The sequence below is a fragment of the Strix aluco genome, chromosome 14 (assembly GCF_031877795.1).
Source record: "Strix aluco isolate bStrAlu1 chromosome 14, bStrAlu1.hap1, whole genome shotgun sequence".
In the NCBI taxonomy this organism is placed as follows: domain Eukaryota; kingdom Metazoa; phylum Chordata; class Aves; order Strigiformes; family Strigidae; genus Strix; species Strix aluco.
Genome location: NC_133944.1, coordinates 16,026,326 through 16,047,362, shown reverse-complemented (window position 1 = coordinate 16,047,362; position 21,037 = coordinate 16,026,326). Strand labels below are relative to the sequence as shown.

General features: G+C 43.5%; 1 protein-coding gene across 2 annotated transcripts in view; it reads left to right on the top strand.

Annotated features, from left to right (window-relative positions):
• The window catches only part of ZNF423 (zinc finger protein 423), a 236,299-nt gene extending 220,063 nt beyond the window's left edge, over positions 1-16,236 (top strand). For both annotated transcript variants that reach the window (XM_074839633.1, XM_074839634.1), the window contains one exon: positions 15,602-16,236. In XM_074839633.1, coding sequence (XP_074695734.1) covers positions 15,602-15,631 — 30 coding nt within the window. In that variant the 3' untranslated portion in view covers positions 15,632-16,236. The remainder of the gene's footprint in view (positions 1-15,601) is intronic.
• Positions 16,237-21,037: the final 4,801 nt, after the last annotated feature.

Sequence of the window (21,037 nt, the reverse complement as noted above, 5' to 3'; positions counted from 1 at the left end):
GCAGAAAACCCAGCAGTGATGCAGAGTAGAGGAAAAAAAGAAGGGAGCCAGGTGAAAGGCATCGTTTCAGTCATTAATGCACTTAAGCGCACCCAAGTGTCAACATGTGTGATCAAGTGTAAGGAGGCATGTCGTTCCAATGTGGCAGCGCTGGCACACAGAAGGGGCTTCCTACAGCAGAGATGGCACTTGGATCCGGTGCTCAGGCTGCCCAGCTAAACCCGTCGTTGCCTGTCATCTATGCCCTAGGGCAAGGGTCCAACCAACTTTTGCGTAGGCACCATGCCATCCCAACAGATGGGCAGGAGTGTAAGCCGCCAAGAGACAATGTATATGCATCAATTGTGTTTACTGAAAGCACAGTTCCTGGCTGGAAATGTCCAAATGTCTATTTATTCTGAGATAAGATGCCTTTAGTTAATGGATATGGAAATGCAGCCTAGCTTTGAACTGATTGCTTTATATACATTGCAACACATAATGCAGACACATAAATGTAAGATGTGCTGATTAGGGGGAGCCCAGTTAAAGGTTTGTCATGACACAGAGTCCCTCTTAAAATTGAATTGAAGTGCCAGGGTAGTGCTTGCCTCTAAGTATTGGAGACCAAATTTTGTAGGAGCCACAGATAACTATACAAATTGCTGGTGCAATATATAATGATATGCAAAGAGTCAACCTTTTACACTTGCAGGTTTTCCTTTGCACACAGACATCTAAGCTCACCTACCCTCTTAGTGGTGGAAACCATTTTTGCTTGCATAGGTAAATGAGGGTGATACATTAATCCAGACCAAAGCTAGATCAGTTTACACATCTTGCTGAAGAAGTGACAGAAAAAGAGAAAAATAATCTAATATGCTTTTATATTTGGCAATATTGTTGCCCAGCAAAACCAGTAATTTATGGAAGCATCCAGAGAGGAGTCAGTATGCACAGATTAAAGGGTGTTTCCTTCCCCTACTTGTTAGCTTTATTCAATTAAGACTTGTTAGTGTTCTTGAAAGACAGGTTTTAAAGACCCTCCTGAATATACAATTTGGTATTCATAAAGATCCAGGCATACTATATGTAAATAAATAAAGCAGGAATGTTTTACTTCCAGATACTTTAATGCATTCCCATCTTTTCGGAAGCAGAGCACATGGGCTGTGTTAAACATCCATCCTTGACCAAAAGGAGGAAGCACAGGAGAAGAAATGAGAAATGGATTTTCTTTCAGAAAGACCAGATTGCACTCTCTGGTCTGGCAATAACAATTACTAATGACATTTAGAGAGAAATTAAGGATGAGAAATGCAAGTTGGCATTTCAGCAGTGCCAGTCAGTAACGTTGCATCAGAGCTCACAGGAGAGATGAGAAAAAGTTTAGGGATGGAAAATTAATTTTGTTATGTCAACAATTAACAAATACCTTTTCTTCATTCTTTACCACACTGTCACAAATTATCACTGTGATAGTATTTAGCAGCTCCTCAAGTGAATGAAATAGTACTTTGAAATCCTTATTTCTGGAGTCAAATGCACACATTTGTATTTTGCTCTGTTTTGTTGAACAATGGATGATAGAAAGAGGTTCAAACCGACCAGGGAGGAAGAAAAATGAGGTCTTGAATGTGTCGTAGCAAGGATATTCTGTGTGGCTTCTCTCTGTAGGTCTCTGTGGTTTTTATAACCGTGAATGAATTAAGTTTACTAGCACATTTTCTGAGGTGTTTTTTTCCTGTTTTACAAATTTGGAAAGGCAGAGGTTGAACAATATACCCAGATCCATGCAGGAAAATTTTGGAGGAGCCAGACATAAAGCCGTGGAAGCTTCAGACCTCTTAATGGAAGTCCTTCGTATGTTCACAAGGTGAAATCCCTGTCCCCGCAGGAGGGTAGTAAGAAGCCCCATTTCCTGCTGCTCTGTGTAAAGCCACAGGGCAAAGGGGCCATAAGCTGTCGGTCTGTGAGCGTGGCCATCAGCACAGCTGGCTGTGTGGGGATGGCGTCCTCAGGGACAGCAGATCTGGGTACCACTGCCTACCAGGCTTGGTAACACATGCCTTTCTAAGCAGGACATAGTCCTTAAAATAGAAACAGAACATCTGTGTAAAATGTAGGCAAATACGACATTTTTCATTTTGTTTTCTCTTCAAAAAGTCTTGTCACATTTTTCTTTGCTGGTAGGAAGAGATCTCTAATAGAGCCCCTTTGATTTTCTTCTGCTGTAGTAGCTGCTGTGGAACATACTTTGGGGTCTGAGCACAGATTAGCTCCGTTTCCTCCTGTAAGTGTCGCTAGCATCCAAAGGAACTGGCTTCATTTTTCAAAGGAAGAGGGATGCTGCACTGGAAAGGGCAGAGCATAAGCATTGTTTAAAGAAAATAGTGGAGCTTGATCAGCCTCTGTTTTAAAGCGCTCGTCAAAGGTGGTGTACAGCATCCTTTTTAAAGTTCAGTCTCTTCATTTGCTTGCTGCTAGAGCAAAACCGGGGATGCTTGTCCAGACATAACAGTATATGCCTGAGTGTTTTCACAAGAAATGTCTAGATCATTAAATATAATAGGTCTCAGCTGCAGTTTTGATCACTGAAGCATGCACACAATTCATCACAGCAAATTAGGTACGTCTTTGTAACTTATCTTTCTGCAATTTGCTGGCACTTTTAGAGAGCTGAAACTTATATTGTATGTGCTGCAGAAGCCATTTCAGATAAAATATTCTGTGTTTATTGTTGGAGAACAAGGATTCACTAATAACAAAAACATGGAGCAGTGTATGTTTCTGCTCCTGCATCTTGCAGAACCAGCAGTAGTACCAGCAGAGATCCCCAGCCGCATTCATTATTTATATATTTTAGTGAATTTCTTGTCTGCAGTAAAAGAGATATAAGCTTCAACATCAGACTGTTTGTGCCAAATTCTATCCTACAGCCCATTCAGGAAACCTGAGGCAGCCATGGTTCTCAGTCATTACACAGCCCATTTATCTGATTGGAGTTTTGTCCTCTCTGCCTTGCTGAAACATCGCTTGTTCTTTAAAAGCTTAGTTTGACCTTTGGAAAGAAAAGGCATTTGCTATTTTAATTTTATTTTTTTTAGAGGGAACCCAAACCTACTTAAATGGAAATTGGCATTCAAAAGCAGCACAGTTATTGAAAAGCATTTACTTTATTACTAGAAGAGAACAGACGCTAGTGGGCTCGAAAATTGCATTTCAGTGGATTCATCAGTTTGAGTCACTAGTTAGTCTGTGAACAGATGGATATATTTGTAACAGTTAACATGAATTTATACCCTGGATTTTTACATTTGCCTTTAAGAGCACTGCTATCTTAGCTGCTGACTAGAAGGGTTTGGAGATGTGTTTTGTTTTATTTTTCTGAAAGAGGATATGGTTATTTCTAATTGCGGAGATTTCTTACATCATAGAAAGCACCTCAGTTTTCAGAAATGTGAATGATATATAACTACTGTGTAAGGAAAATGTTGTAAAAGAATCCCCCAGTACAGCTGTTGCAGAAAAAATAAACATCTCAGCCTAAACCTAGATAAACCCCCATGGACTGAGAAAATAATTTTCAATAACCAGATATTTTTAACTCTGTGTATGAAGGTAGTAATCACAGTCGCCTGTATTTGCATCTAGGGTCTGCCACAGTCTAATTGCTTGTCTCTTTTTTCCCCTGAAATTTAAGGCTACTGGTTAACAGAGCAATGCATTAAGCACTCCATCTCCAAAATAGAAAGAAATACTGCCCTAGCCTCTACCATGTGGCATCTTTAGGTTTTGGGGATTTTGTTTAAATCTGAAATTTATGTCCAGGAGAAATAAATTATTAGATTGTAAAAGCAGCTGGGGAGGGAGTAAATATAGTCTCTTTTGTCCTCTATATCATTTCCCCAGGAAGATAATAAATGTGTGGCAAGCGTCTTGTGTTTCCTCAGTCATACAAATGTTGTGTGTGTGTTGTATTTCAGACGTGAAGCCTAAATTCCAGACAGGAAATCCTGGAGTGATACTGTACTGCTGTTGCCTACTGCTGCGGTGCTGGCAGAGCCCCCATCACTTTTACTGTTAGAAGGAATTTGAAAAATAGTTCCATGAAGAAATTTAAAAGGCCTTGTGTGTACCTCTGATTTGCTGAGTAAGCGATTTAGGGTGTAATCCTAGGGTTTATCTCCTTGGCCAGTGAAAGGCAGTGGGAGCAGCAGTTCCAGCACTGGCTGCCAGAGCAAGCTGAGGACAGGAGTCCTGCCCTGTGGCCTGATCCAGAGGGCCAGTTTTCCCAGGGTGATTTTAAAGAGCACAAGAGAGACTCCTGCTAATTCTTCACTGCCTTACCTGTTCTCATTGCACTGTGAGGTCAGATACATGGAGTAAGCATGACGAGTAGTCAGGAAAAAATGGGGCCTGATAAGAACAGAAGGAGAAGGTGTAGTTAGAAAGTCAGTTGGTAACTTGCTTTTCTGCACCTGGGCTTGTGTATAAGGCTGTCATTGCCTGCACCTCCATGCTCCTGCAGGAAGGTTGTCGGTATTTTCTACCCAGCCTACTTCCAGGGACCTGAAAACAGCCCTGGAACAACCTTGCTGCTCGTTCTTTCTGAAGTTGCTTTCAGAGAAGTATATTCAATCATATACTAATGTTTGTGTAATTAATACTCTACTTTAATATTGTATTTTGAGAGTAGTTTTATATCTCCTTTTGACCAGAGGGGAAAGGAAGAAAGATAAAATAATTTAGAATACGGCTTGTTTCCAGATTGTGCCTGATCTACGGTTTCTGCTTATGTTAAATGAAAATGGGATGGGAATGTTTGATGCGTGGGCTGGTTGCGCATGTGCAGTGACCCAACTTGTGCAGTAACTGCTAATGGATGGATTGCTAATGCTGTCTTCTTTCTTCATGTTTCATGTTAATAGAGTAACTTACAAGATACTAAACAGTGTATCCTTAATGAAGCAATGGGTCTCTGTTGGAAAAATCTAGTTGATAGAGGTATGACCGCATGTGCTGATGGGATCAGTGTAGAGACAGCTTATGGCTCTGTGTAAGGTCAGCTTGGGTTCAGAGAGGCTCCGTCACCCCAACTCTGCATGAGCCAGCCCAGATTTGACAGCAGCAGTCCTGAGTTTATCAACTCATCTGTGCTTGAGCTGGTTTGCTGCAGAGCGTCTCATGTGTCTTCTGTGCCATGTCCTGGGCAGGCGGTGTGGACACCCCGAGGTCGCCCCCGCGCAGATCACATCCGCAGAACCAAACTGCCTTGGCTTTGCACCGTGCAGAAACAGCCAAGGCACTGCCCACGCCACGCCAGCCCTGGGGGAGAGCTCCTGCCTGACCACTGAGCCTCCTCATTTGTTTTTGTTGCACAGTTAAACCTGAATAAATCGCCACAGGCATTGAGGTTTGACTGCATATAGCATATCTGTCATCGGTGCATTACATTACTGTGTCTCCAAAAGGAGTGGAGAGGAGGTTTAGAACATATTTACTTCTGAAAAATTCGTTCTCCTTTGGGGCTGACACATGCTCTTAGTCTTTGCATGAAATCACGATTGTTTAAAATGTAGTATCTTGCTGTTTAGAAGGCAGATTTTCCTGAGACCAGTGACACTGTTGTAATAGAGTAGCACTGACTGGAAAAACCCATTTTTTTAACAGTTACAGTTGTTTCACACACCTACCACAGCAATGTTGCCTTGTTATTTTGTCTTGTGATGTCTTGGAGGAGACTACTCATGTTGGTGATATTTTGGCCCCTCTCTTACTTATGGGAACAAATCCTTCTTGGATCTTTCACACTACTAGCTCCTCTGGGGTTAATTCCTCAAGGCAGCGGGCAGTGGGCTGATCACAATCCTGTCTGCAGATTTCTGCTCTGCAGGTGGCATGTACACTTAACGGGGCGGCATGTAAAGTACTTCTATAAACTGTGGCCTTGCTATTTTATAGCAAAGAGACTTGCTTTGGAGGATTTTTATGCCCCTTTTGAAATTAGAAACCAGCAATAACAGCCATTACATCCAAGGCAACAGGTCACTGACCAGCCATTTTGTCAGCCCGAGCAGTATGTGGGCATCACGTGACAGAATATTTATCTGCCTCTAAGAAAAATATGTCCATAACACAAGGCAATACAATTTGTCAGATCAGTATCCCATTACAGGGGATTTTACTTTAGTTGCCACATTTAAAAAGAATTACCAATAGAAGGACTGTCATGTGCTGTAGCCTCGCTGCAGGTAGGCACAGCTCGTGTGAAGTCCGGCTGTCTGCACTTGCTTATGTGGTCCAGGGAACTTGGTTCAGCTGCAACTCCCATTGTTCAGTGGAGAATGTTGCCTAACTGAAGAGTGCAAGAGGTGACCCTGTTAATGTCTGCATTAAAATTCATAGTTAAGGCTGAAACTGATTTATACCTGGTCCTTAACACCAGGAATATCTAACTGCAGGGAAAAAAACCTACAAAAAAATCAGATGGTGTTCAGTGACCCTTGCCATACTGAAGAACAGCAGAGCAAGTTCAGGAGCCAGTTTTAGGTTCAACTTTGAATTTCCTGGCTTTTGTTGGGCTATATTCCCATGGAAATGATCACTGAATGAAGCTTTCTATGCACATTGACTGGTGACTGCTAAAGGTACTATGTAAAGTGTTTCCTTTTTGCTCTGAGTACTTCTTGAGAAAAAGAGTGTGAGAGGATGCCATCTTGGTCCTATAATAAAGACCCAATCAGGAAATCATTTTAGTGTTTATAGAAGAGTCACAAAGGGTCCCATAATGATGATGCCAGCCCTCACAGAAATGAACAATTAACTGGCTTCTGCAGTGGGATTTACCTTAGATCAAGGAGGGATTAATGAGAGTCTTCAAATAAATCAACAAATCACGTTTTTGAGAGGAATACCTAAGAAGGATTCCTGGAAAATGGTTTTCCTTTTGCAAATGATTTTGAAACATCATTACTTCCCTGAGTAGGACTCATAAGTAAATAAAAACAGGTCAGCACTGGGTCATGTATTGAAGTTTTTGGTGTAGCACAGACGAAGGAGCGTACCTGTGGGTAGCAGACGCTTTCTCTGATTAGTGTGTGTCTTAGATTTGAAAACGGACTGGAAGTGAGGTGTTTGCATGCATTAGGACAGATTTGGAGCATTAATTTGAAGCTGGGCAAGGGCATGTGTGCTGCTATACGCCGGGTGGGTGACCACGTCTCTGGAAGCACAGGGGTGGCTGTGGCCCCAAGCACTGGGGTGCCTGTGGGACCAGCTCCCCAGAAAAACTTGGGCTGACCAAGCCAAGGTTAAAGCACCAAGCGTTGCTGGCAGAGCGGTGTGCTGGGATCCTGCAAGCGCTTTTGGCTCTTGGCATCAGCGGCGGCTCTGGGATCCAGGCAGGGAGAAACGGTGGGGCTGAGGGGGGAGTGCAGGAATTCTAAAGATATTATGGTTTTATGCATTTCTGCCAACAGTAATTAAATTTGGTCCTCTCCCTTTACATTTAGGAAGCATAAGGTTCTTCCCTCAGCTTATTTTGATCTTGCGTGTGGCATACTGTAGACTACAAGTCACAAGGACCCTGATAAATTTGAATTTCTGAGTGAAATTCTCAGGAGCGTGCAGCCCCTCAGGACATGTATTATTAGCTCCCTGGTTTCATTGGGTGCCTCAGTGAATCATGGTGTGTTTACGGCTAGTTTCTCTTAACAGAAGACTCCAGTTATCTCTTAATAATGTATTCTCCTGTGGTTTTTATTTCCAAAGTGCCGTGGTAAGATTTTCCCAAAGGCTTCAGTTTGCTTTTGTGCTTCAGCATTTTACCCAGTGTTTTTGGAAGAAGCGTATAGACTTTTCGGTGAGGCATTTAATCGAATATGAGAGGCTATGCCAGGCTTAGGCTCGCATTTGGAGTTCACTTGTAATAGGCTCACCTTGGTTTATTCTGAGTTTTTAGAGAATAGAAAGAGATGGCAGGTCTACAAGACTGATGATACAGAATTATTAGTCTCAAGTGGGGGGAAAGCGTGTTAGGTGAGTTGTCAAAGTCTGATTAGGACTAAACAACCTGAATTAGAAGAGAAATTAAATTCATAAATCATCTAAAAAAAATCCTTAGCTGGTGTGAGAAAAGGCTGGCGCTGGGAAAAATAACTCTTTAAAGAAAGGTATTTGTATAAAAAGGTAATTTTTCAAACCCAAAATAACACAGGAATGCCTATGAAAATTCAAGAATACATTAAAATTAACGAAAGTGGTGGAAGTATAGAGATAAAACTGAGCAAGTACATTGTTGGGACGATGCAGCACGGCAGCAGAGCACATGGCCCCCGGCGTGCAGAACAAAGGCAGGCAGCGGGGCGGGGGGTGCTGCTGGGTCTGTCTGGGTTTTACAGACCGACGCCCGGTCGGTTGCATTTCAATATAGAAACATGCCAGCCACAGAAAAAGATTTATATAAAAAAAAAAAGGCAGACAGCATTTAGTCGGTCACATGTGGAGCAGCTTTTTTTCCCCTGTAAATATTTTACGAGTTCTGAATCTTCCCATTGACTCCAGACAAAGTGCCAGGTCCTAGTCACCGGAGGAGCCAGGCAGGTTTCTGGGGTGGCTCAGGGTGTCCCCCCAGTGAGCAGGCACCAAGGGGGGCTGCTCAGCCTCCCCAGCGGGTACAGAAACCCCAGAGGTGCCAGGGCCAGTTCTGTCCTGGCACAGATGAGTATTTCTGTGTCCCAGTACCAATGAAAGGTGTATTTGGCCCCAGAGTAATTAAGTATGTGCAAGCGTCAGAGTAACTCAGATGCAGCTATTTTCATTGGAAACAGGCAACTTTGCTTTTCAGCTGACATCAAACCTCCAGGCGTATTTTCTTAGACACTCGAAGTGGTTTTTATTTTTTTTTCTTCATTCAATAACTTGTAAAGGACAGCTTCCTAACTGCATCTGTTGAAGTGACATCTCAAAGTGTGCTGACACGGGGACTGACTGACGCATGGCAAGTTATCAGATGCTCAGAGATGAAGGAAGCAGTAACACAGGCAGCCGTTTCCTTTCACAAAGGATGTGCCACCTTTCGTTTGCCTCTACCTCCATTTCAAGGGATTCTTCAAATAAAGAAGGGACATGTGAACCTGTCTTGCCTGACAATTTTTTTTTTTATTGAGTACCATGATAACTTGGAGTTCACTTGTTACAAGCATTTTATGTAGTGGGTGAAGTACCAGGGGAAAGAAAAGAAGTAATACTGTATTTCCTGAAAAACTATGATCTAAACATATAAATGTCACTGGTTAAGAGTTACCTGAAGCAACTGGAAGGGCAATTAACACCTGGTTTTATGGGAAACATTGGTTACCACTATCAGTTTTAATGAAGTGTATTAACTAAATTGTGTTCTGAGTATTCATTCAGCCCTGTTTATGGCACACTCTTGAGTACATTTACTGTTTGTCAGAAGTGCAAACTAGTGAACATATGAGGCTTTAAGACAGGCCATCTGTTAGTCTTAGACCCTTGGATAATTGTCAAACAGTTCTAAAAATAAGCACATACAAACTGCAAGGGGGTGCAAAGGTGATTTTTCTTTAGTGTCTGATAGCAAAGGGAAAGTAGCAACCAGAAATTAAAAATAAAAATAAATATGTTTATCCTGTAAAGCAAGCTTGCTCTCCTTTTCTCCCTTTCTCTCCTTTTTTTTCCCTCCCTCCCCTTCAGTGTTTGGTTTTGTGGTTTGTTTTTTTTTTTTTTTTAATTTAGGTTTTTTCCTCTTGCTCTTCTGGGTCATGGCATCCCTTGAATGCCTCTCCAGTTTAGGATTAGAGCAGCACCAATTTAAGGCTCACAGCTTTCTGTAGAGAGCATAATCTCCAGTGGCTAAAGCAAGGGTCATGTTGTGTCCTCTGCCTAAAGTAATCCCTTTATAAAGTCAAGGCATAAAGATTTTCGTCTTTATGGATTGCTGTTAGAGAGAAATAGTACCTGTGCACACATGTGTGTGTGTTTATGGATATATGAGGAATAATGACTCAGAGATTTTTGGACCCGTTTGAATTCAAAAGATGCAAAACATCATTTGAAAAAAGAATGCTGCAGATGGTATTTCGTAAATATTTAGACACTCTAACTTCTGTTTGTAGCAGTTTGGAGATTTTGTTTCCTCTTTTTTTTATATATATGTTCAAACGTGAGACTGGAACCTTTGCTTCAAGTCAACGCCTAAATCTGAAGTTTAGTTTTTGTCTGGCAAGCTGTGTGTGTTGACAGTCAGTGGAGGGATCACTGCTCTTGTTCCCCCCAGCCCCACCCTGTAAGGGGCAAAAGGGGGGGGGGGTGGGGCAGCACACACCCAAGGAGTCCCCAGCCAAGACCCCTGACCCCTGGGCTTGGAGCCGGATGGTGCCTGAAGGGGTGGCAGAAACCTGGACAGGGAGGTGGGGGGAAGGAGGCAGGGAGAGAAACTACCTGGGCAAGGTAGTAAAAGTGGTACCTGGGTCTGGAGGACCCCCTGCACGTTGGGAAAAATATAGGGAATAATAGGAATTACCCACCGTGTCACAAGATCAGGCAGCTGTGTTCGTGCATCACCCCCGGGGTTGGTGTTTCCAGTCTAGGGTTGGTGTTTTCAGTCCAGGTGGTTTTGCAGTGCCACAGCATCCCCGGTGTCCCCAGGCAGGTGGGGGCAGCCAGGGAGGCACGGGCCGAGCAGCCGGTTCTGGAGGAGCAGTGTGCGGGCAGCACGTACAGCGTGCTTCCTCTCCCAAACGCGCGGCGTGCTCATGCGCACAGGTCACCCAGTGGCTAATCACCAGTTAAGTTTCATGGTGGCTGTTTGTCGCATGAATCTATTACCTCCGTAATTCCTACTGAAACGATTTGAAGAATGGTTTCTGTTCATTTTCATGGGATTTTGAAGGGCAGAGTGAGGCTTTATAACCTTTCATCAGAGTCCCAATCTCTGTAACACCACTGCAGAAGGCTTATGAATTTCACTTGAGGGTGGTGGGCATCACCAGCCTTGTGCCATTCCTTAACCTCTGTATAACATACGGTCTTTTACGCACATAGATAGTATACCTCTAAACGGCTGGTACAAAATATCTAAATACATAACAGATGCACAATGGCACTATAGACTGGATGTATTATGGCCCCAAACCATTATCACACCCCTCGCAGTTGCGTTTTATTTTTTTCACCTGCTCCTGTGTAGTACACCTGTGACTTGTTGGCAGTGAACATCGTTGCAGTGTGGGAGACTCCCAGCTTGACTGCCTGGCTTGGAGCTTTGCTCCATCATGTGCTGCTTTTTTGTGTGTGTTTTTTCTCTCGATCTTTATATAGCTTGTAAGAGTTCTTTGAACTGCCGTAAGTGATCATCTTTCAAACCTGATGCCTTCCTTCTTGACACAGTGCTCTGAAAATGGAGACTGTCATGCCTGTGTTTTCATTATAATGCATGTAGAAAAACAGAGAAATATTCATTGTAGATGACCTGCACAAATGGCTTGATCCGCATCCAGAGGGCAGGCAGGGGGTGTCCCCAGGGAAGATCTGCGAGAGCAATCAGTATCTACATGGACAATAATCAACCATTCTTTGAAATCTTTTTATTTCCTGCAAAAGCTGTCGCCCAGTTCCTTGGTCACAGACACTTCCACAAATGGTTCATTTGGGGATTGTGCAGCCAGTAGAAAATTCCACTTAAACACTGCGACAGCCCCGAGGCTTGGGGTAGTTGCATTTTTCCCACTGACGTGGCTAACGGAATTGCTATCCATTTTGCATGATTATGAAGAAAAGAAAAGAAGAAATTTTCCAACCTTGTCCTATAAATAAGCTGTGACTTACTTGATCTTGACAGGTGACTTAGTGCTGCTGTAGAGTTTTCCAGCTGCAATAATGTCTCAGAATGATGTATTCAGGGGGTATCAGCTGTGAGCCATGTGTAAACCAGGGGCCTAACAGGAGCTGTGAAGAACCATTTTTACTGTTCAGCTTCCAAATTATGTCCTGCCTCCTGCCAGCCCCCAAATGCATACGTGTATGGATGGCCTTGTGAGCGGGTAGGCATGTGCAAAGACACACAGGCATGCCTGCAGTCACTTCATTTTTGTGGCTGCTCTATTTTCCTTTGGAAATCACCATTAAGATTTTTTTTTTTAACTATAACTTCTAGAGTTGAAAAATCACACCCGAGCTGTTTCCTGCCAGCCCACCCTCCTGCTGGAAAGGTGGGTGAAGTTTCATTAGGCTACTTGGGTAGAAGCATTCCCGTACTATCGCACGTTTCAAAAACCTCGCTCCCTCCTGGCCTTTATGGTTTCATTCTGCCACCTGGAACAGCCTAGTGGAGCATCGGGGTGAAAGCTGTTTCTGCTGAGGCACAGGGCATTCTCAGTGCCAGGATTTACTTATTTCTCAATTGCTCTGAAAGTCTGGTCAGCCAGGGGAATTTTCTTTGTCTATGGGCACACACAGAGGTGCCTAATAAAGTTATTTGATAAAGCATAGGTCAGATATGCAAAACACAGGTGTGAGAGAAGAGACATAAGCACTGAACATCTTGGACCCTTTCTGACATCTGCAAAGCACAACTCCAATAAGCTGCACATGCATGGGGCAGAGGGAGTAGAAGCAAGAAGATAAGACATGACAGTTGCTAGTAATAGGAGTCAGGTTGCCAGACTTTTTTTGGAAAGCATGTTTGTGTGGTCTTAAAATACATTTTAATAGGTGAGAAACCTACACTGGTTGCAGAGGCTATGAATAAGCTTTCGTGCATCTTCTGAATACACACCAGTGGTGGTCATGCAGTATTTGCACATGCTGGAACCTGGTGGTCTGGTGTTCACCAGCACTTGGGTGTGCAGGACGTACCATTTGTGTACATGGCTTGTGCAGGATCTGCTCTCTGAAAGGCAGAGGGAGGATTTGGTGCACACAGGCTCTTGTGTCCGCAGGCATTACAGATACGTTTGTGAGGTCCTGTATAAAATGTGGCTCTATTTATTAGCTGCTTGGTCCAGGGACTAGTCAGTATATTGACTGCCAGTAATGTATGAAAAGGGAGTAAGTGGTACACTCCCAAGATATTAAGACAAAATCAAGATCTGCATATGAAAAAAACCCGTATTTTTTTAACTGATAGCCCTATGGCAGAGCTAGTTTCTCAGCTCCTACCTGACCCAGCTCTGAATGGCTGCAGGATTTGAGTATAATCTGTTTGTTTCTTTGTGTAAACTCTGCTCACAAACCCAGTATATTTGTTGTATTAGGAGTATTCAGAACATATTATTAACCTATGTTTGAGGAGGGAGGGCTCACAATGAAAGCTTCATTATCAGATTTAGAGCCACATACCATTCCTTTATTGACCTGCCTGGTGTAATCAATGCAGCAGCCACACAAGTTTGAAATCATGTTCCCTGACTGTAGACTGTGCGTCATGCATCTAGTGCTGATTGTGCATTATCTTTTAAATGACACTGCCTAAATAAGTATGGATTCGTCTACCACGAATAGCCCTTCTTTTGATTTGATGATGGTAAACCTTTCACTTTTTTTATTGATATTCAGGATGACCTAAAAATAGAACTGTAATGAAGTGCATGAGAAACAGACGTTGTTAAAATGCTGAGGAGCGTGTCTGAGCACAGAGCGACCTGTGTATTCTTTCACATTTTCATGCTCTCTCAGTTAGGTTTAGTGGACAAGCTACTTGTCAGTGCTGCTGTTGTGTTTGCAGGGCTCCATCCATCCTCTTCCATAAAGTCATTATTTGATTTGAGAATAACATCTAGCACTGCAGAGGTCATTCCTCCTTAAGGTCAGGAAAATCTCCATGTACAGCAACGTAAAAAGCCATCAGATTTTATGTTTGGTGATGTTAAATTTCTAAAAGCAAAGTAGTTTCAACTGTCAATTCACTTGACGTTATTCGAATATAATGCTTTATCCCCTGATAAGCATTCCACGTCTTTGCACAGTACTTAGGTTTTTTAATTCCGAAATATTTAACGTCACAGACCGGGCTGTGCTCAGAGGGCTAGTGTTATGCTAAACAAGGTACAGTTATTTTGCAATTTCAGCAGTTGATTGTATTTCATTACACAAGGGCTCCTTCTGTGTGCGCGGCAGCTATGGTGCTTCTGCCGCTTCTGTAACCTTCAGGCACGCTAAAGCCTGACTCTTATTGTGCGGAGTTTCCTCGCAGCCCGCAATATCACAGATAACTTTTGCCATGATTTAGGAACTCAGCAGCACTTCTGACACCTGGTGGTCACTTTTTGGGAGTGCACAGTCCAGAGATGCTCCTGCCTGCAAATGGGGTCACCGCCACCTGCCTGCCTGGCCCCGTGCATCGCGGGCTGCCCATTAGCTCTTTCCACAGAGGGTTTCCATCAGGGAGATGTCAACTCTGGATAAAGCAGAGGATCATTCTTTTTCGTGATCAAGATGTAACTGTGGATAGTGTAGAAGAACCAGATGATTTATGAAAAGTTAAAATATCTTATTTTAATTTAAAGCTTCATCACTGTAAATAAATAATTAGATTCAAAATTCATTTTGTGTTTAAAAACTTATTCTTCAAGCTGGCGGACTTGCCCAGCTCTGTTATTAGGCAGATGGAGACTAGTAAAATTGCCTAGGCTTGAAATAATGCAAATGAATTTTTATATTTGGGGATACTGGGGACCCAGCTCAAGAAAAGTTCGTCATGAAGCACATCTCTAGTTGCTCAAATAGTTGAATAATCATACGTATAGAGCTGAGCTTACTTGTAGGACTATGGTTTCAGTCAGCACACAAAATGTAGGTGAATTGGTACTGCTCTAAAAATACACTTCCAAGGTTGGCTTCACGATTTATTGGCTCCTGCACAAAATGGCAAGACAGGTCAGCATCCTCTGATGCGAGATACTGTGATGACATGAGGCTATTACAAATCTACCAAAAGGAAAAAAGGAACAAAAAAAGAGTCTAAACTGCTGAAAGAAATGTGTAGAGCAAAGTCTATTCTTTAAAGAGATTTAACTTCTGGGTTACATGTCCAGCCTTTTTTCTGCTGGGTATATTACCCTGGTGCCTGAACTGGCAGTTCAGCTGTTATTGCCGAAGTATTTCTTGGACTGAGAAGTGTGTGTCACAATCTGGTGTCTCTTGCTGCCAGTACTTGCACCCGGTACTAGTGAGAATAAAAGAGTAAAATATGGCAAGGGTTCCCCCTGCAATTCAGGGGTTTTTTTGTTGTTTTTTTTTTTTTTTTTAATTGTTACAGTTAAGGGAATCCCTAAAGGCAGTTTTCGCTCGTGAAGTGTTACCACTTTCTTTATATGTATTGAAAGGAAAAAAAAAAAAAGAAACCCTCATGGCTGTACTTGGCTTGTAGCATTTTTTTTCTAAGTTCATGCCAGCATTAACAGATCTGTCAGAACAAAGCAAATGTGTCATATTGGCAGCTGTTACTTATGAGTACTTTTTCTTTATTGCATTTTGTTTTGTAATAATTGAGAAGCTTTTATGTCAAGCTCTGCATAAATGGTACTGAGTGGGAGGGTATGGGCATGCTTTCTATTATTCTGCCCCTCATGCATGTCTCCTTTTTTCGTCTTTCCAGAACCACACATTGAGCCAGCACGCACAGTGAGCCACTGGCACTACAGGACACCTCTCTGCAGAAGACTTGACGGTGGCACAGTGGGGAGGACCATTTGAACATTACATCCAATCAAAGTGTCATTTGCAACCCAGATGTAAAACTCTAATGATTTGGCCATGAGGCGCTGCTATTATAAGCAGCTGGAAATGAATATTAATGGAAGAGATTAAAAGTATTCCATGCTCAGTATTTTTTATTGTCCTGCTTCAGCTAGTGTACTTTAGAGCTTCTGCTTCTGACTGAATTTATAGTGTTAGATAAATCTGCTTTGATGCTGTTGCCCTTTGTTGCTTCTTGTATTATATTGATAGTTAAAGATTAGGTGTGATTTTTTTCTTTTTTGTTAACTGCTTTTTAATTGCAATTTTAGGTAACTGTGCATTGTGATGTGATTGCTTGGCTATTGTCTGAATATTTCTTTTTAATTTTTTAATTAAAGACTAATGCTTTGATTGGATTTGCCAGTTCACCGGACAGTGATTAAAACTATGTAATGAATATAATCGGTTTCAGTGCAACTGGATGGTCTGCTTTATAAATGTGACTTAATCTGATTGCAATAACTAGTACAGTTCAATAAAGGGAATACAAGAGCTTAGCGTCAGAGGTTGTCTGTCTGTCAGTGCACGCAGCATCATCACTGCTGGCTGATGTGTGTAGATCACAAAGTGATGGCTCACCCCACGGCAGAGAGCGTTCTGCGCCCCAGGAGGAAGGAAGATCGGGAGAAAGCGAAAGCCACGTTCCTGTGTCTGGCGCTGTGTTCACTTCCGGATGCACCTCCCAGGCTCCCATGGTAGGTTGAGGTGAGGTAAGAACACCTGCTATGAACCTGGGCACGACAAAGCGTTGCTAGCTTATAATATTCTTAACTTTTACTCAGGTCAGCAAGAATGCAAAGGACCCGATGGCCTATAGCTGCCTTGACCCTATCTCTGTGCTTCTTTGTTTCAGTACAAAAAAAAAAAGAAAGCTTTCTGGATTGTATACAAGTGCACAGATACTGGATCAGGCCTTGGGGACCTTGGTAGGAGACTCTGTGTTTCAAGCATGTGGACTTCTAGGCCCGCAGGTATTGCAGCTCTGTGTAAGTGCTGTACTTCTGACACTTGAAACTGCCATCATACAGACCAACAGAGCTAATTAGCAGGCTTTTTTTTTTTTTTTCCCTTTCTTTTTAAACATATCATATGGTAATGAGGTAAGTTATATCTCCAGTCAGAGAAACAGTCATTTTAAGGACCATGGACACCTTTGGAAAGTTAGTGAGGTGTAGTTCTCATGGTATCTCCTGCTTGAATGAATCATAATCATCAAGAAAGATGTTTAGCAGTTGTGACAGCTGAAATGATGATGTGGTTACCCATTCCCACGATGTGCAAGGCTTTGCAAGACTCTGGCATAGGAACATGCACAGTTAGAGCCTTTCAAAATTGCTGCACTGAACTAGAGCACAACTGGTTGTCATTGTACTGTGTCTGGGCTTGGAGCATGTAAATGATATTTTGTAGGAAAAATGTTTTCAAGGACGTGTAGTCAATGCCCAAATTAGTTTATATAGCAAGTTTATTAACAAGTGCACGGGCACAGCTTGTTGACACTGCATTCAATGTTTTCAACATTTAGATTCCTGCTGATGTTGATAGTCATGCACACATGTAGCTCTTTCAAGACAGTGTGACATACTGCATGTAAGGGAAGGCTGCTGGGCATAACTGAAGTCAAGTCATCCCTACAGCAGGAAGCACCAGAGCCAGGTGGAAGTTCTAGCTTGAGAAAAGTTTCAACTTTCTCAAAAAAAATGGAAGTATGAGGCAAATGATAGATATGGTTTTTATTCTGCTAGTTATTTTGCTGAAATAGCATTGCATGGACAGTCAGAAAGAGTTTAGACTCAAAATTTTGATTTGTGATAAGTTTATGAACCCTAATGTAACAAAACTAGGAATGACTTTTCTTAATTCTGAAGAGGACAGTTCTGTTTTCTTAGATCTCTTTATGCAACAAAATCATTGTACTAAAATGATCCATTTCTAGAAAAAGTGTTAGCTTTCTACCTGATTATTTCTCCATAAGCCATGGCACAGATGTTTACGGGCTGAAAAATTAGCTAATGAAATCACCAATTCATTATTCTCATTCATAATGTATGCATACTCCTAACTCACAGGCAACATTTTAAGATGGGAAATGGAAAGGTGTCTTGCTGTATAGGCTCGTAGACATGCCCTTGCAAGAAAAGCTAGCTGGGAACGTACATCAGCTGCTCTGGTAATGGCTCCTGTGCTGCCATCTCTGTGCTAAATGCAAGGCAGCAGGTTCTGACAATGGAGATACTGAGAAGGGAGGCTCTGCGCCTGACACTGGGTGTGGAATGATGCGTGATCACTTCTGGGCAGGCCTTCAAAAATGAAAAGGAGGATGTAGGTGTCTATCTTCAGGAAAAGGTTCTGTGTTGGGAATCCCAAGAGTGAACTGATGTTTCCACGCAACTCTGAGAGCTGTCTTAGTAGTGCTGTACTGAAGCACATGCCTTTGTCTTAGTGTCTCCCTGATGACTAGTTAAAACTAGGTGTATATTCACTGTGCTGAGATGGGGAACTCCCCATGTGGGGATCCTATTCTGAGCTGCATAATTTTCCCCACCTGTACTGGAAACATAGGCATGGGGCCAGGGTGCTGGGGCCACACTCAGCCTGGCAGTGCCAAGCAGGCTGGTGTCTAAGCTGCGTGTTGCATCTGCCTTGAACCCTGACCAGACCATGGGCAGGGGTGGAGGAAAGGAAGAGTTTGGTTTTCCACCCTTCCTTTGAAAAGTAGGGGACCCCAAAGCACGAGAGCGAGTGCTGTGGTCCTGTTCCATCTTCTTCATCTCTTCTGGTATATGAGCTCCATTCATGAGCAGCACAAGTCAAGCTGGAGAGAGGGGCTGGACTGTGACCCCAGGGCTGGAAAAAAACAGCTGTGGTCCCCTTCTGCAGGTGCTCTGGTATCTTACAGTACTTGGGCAATATTTGAACACTAATAGACAAATGCTGCTTTTTAAAATTTTGTTTTCTAAGACAATATGTACAAAAGTGCAGGAACACTTGCCATGAATCTGCTGAGTTGCTTTGTGGTATTTTTGAACAGTCTGTTATAACCACAGCACACACCGTGGCAAGGGATGGTGCTGTCTCGATACGTGCCTTCTTAGGGGCCAAAGAAATCCAGTTTGGGTGTGGGGGTGAAAGCTACCACAAGAAAGCAGAGGGAGAGCTGTCTGCTTTTCTGCTCCTGCCCCGGAGCTGCATCTGTGACGTGCTGGACACCTGCAGCTCCTGGAGTCACTCCTTAGCCTACGCCAGGGTGCAGCACTGTTGTCTGACCCTTTTTTCCAAAGCCTGAGCCTCCCCAGGCAGGGGCCGGTAGCAGAGCTCTGCAGTGCGACGTGGGGCCTTTGTCTGGTGGTTCCCGTGCGACTTTTTTCTGTGCTGCTTGTCCCACATGGGAGTGGGGGCAGAGCAGCCCTGCACTGGTACAAAACACAGCTTTGCTGGCATAGCTGCAATCACACCAGGGAGTGCTTCGCCAGTGTAGTATATAGTTCCTGTATTTGTTAAAAGCTCCTAGGGAAAACAGAGCCTAACTGCAGGTGGAGAAAGATAATATCACAGCTTCTAGTGCGTGTTTGAGGTTTCACCCCCTTTCTCTTAGTGGCCAAGAAGTGCTACAGAAGGCATTCGGAAAACAGTCAGAAATGTTGGCTCCAAAAGCACCTATATTTCAACAGCTACAACACGTTGAAAAGGGGATGCAGAACCTTTCTGTAATCCCTGTAATGTTTTCCAGCCTACCTGTGTAACTCGCAGCTCCTGTGCGGTGGGGTTGCAGACACGGGCCGGCACAGGCTGCTCAAGGTGTGGGTGACACGGATGACTCACAGGTAAGTGCAAACCAGAATTGCCAAAATTCTTCCTGAGGATGGGCTTTAGGCAAAAAGTCACTTTATGATCTGAGTGGCATTAGGGCCAGTACAGTGTTGGAAACCATGAAAAAAGTTTTAAATGTGTAAAGAAATGTATACGAAATTTAGTATCTTCAGGTTTAGGCAAATATTGAAATATAAATTCATATTAAGAGTGGATTAACAAAGGACTTGTATTTGTAGCAGTCCAGTCTGTTAGCCCTTATGTATTGAATGATCTTTGCATTTTGCTTCAATACATACCCACACATCCAAAAAGCATTGAAATATTTAGTCAAGAAGTAGCAACCAGTACCTGTGATTTACTGTCTATGTAGTCAGTTTTACACATTTTATTCAGTGCTTCTTTCTCCTACCAATGTCTAAGAGCAGGTTGGGTTTTGGTGTGTTTGTCTGGCTTTTAACATGTGTAAATCACTCTCTGGTATGGGCAGTGAAGGCTTTTACCCTGGCCTGTGTAAGCGGTCTCTGCATTTTGGCCCATGCCCTAAAGCAGTGAGGTTTCTGCAATCCCTTCCCCACCACCTCAGAACAGCTGACCAGCTTTAGCTACATTTGACAGAGGTGCAGAGGTCTGGGGATGCCGTACCCCTGCAGTACGCTGTCAGTAGTTAGCCAGGACAGGAACAACGCCAATGCCATTCAAGCGGTGTCACGAATGAAAGTGTGTGAGCTCAACACACGTATGGCCACAGAAACCCAGGTGGCAGGAGCTGCAGTGCCCACTGGGCTTTGGAACTGATGGGAGCATGACTTCATCGCTTTGTCTTTTTACTTTTCTCCCCATTTTTACATTTTGTGTGTTTGTTCTTAGTTTTACTGTCTTCATAAAACTGCTGTCATCCTCACAACTTTAAGATCCCTCTCCTGCAAATGGCAGCCAGGGCTTGCCTTTTGATCTATTTATCTGTGAATCTGAGGTTTATCAGATTAGGTGACAGAAGGAAACAGGAGGTGTCCAAAGGAGAAACATCAAGCACCCCAAAAGAAAGGCAAGTTAATTACTGCATCACCTACAAGATGGCTAACAAAGTATGGTCTTCACTGCCCTAATGATGAGCTGCAATTTAACCATGTGAGATTGTCCTTTTCTGAGGAAAAAAGCGAGCGTTTCCCCAAATCTGGGGGGTGCCAGGGAGGAGCAGAGCCAGGGCCAGCCTTACACTGGCGCAGCACCTCGCATGGGGGCCTGGCCCCTCGTTTGGGCTGGGGGTGCCGGCAGGGAACAGCCCGGCACCTCCGTCAGCTCTGCCTGTCCTGCTGGCTGCTGCTCCCCGAGCCGGTGGCGCGCTGCCCCGCTGCTCTCTGCGGCTGTCCCCTTCCTTCTGCCATCCCCGGCCATCTGTGTCCCCGCGGCAGGCGGCCGCTCCGCCACGCAGCGCCGCTGACCTGGCCCGCGCCCCCGCAGCCCCGCAGCCTCCTGCAGG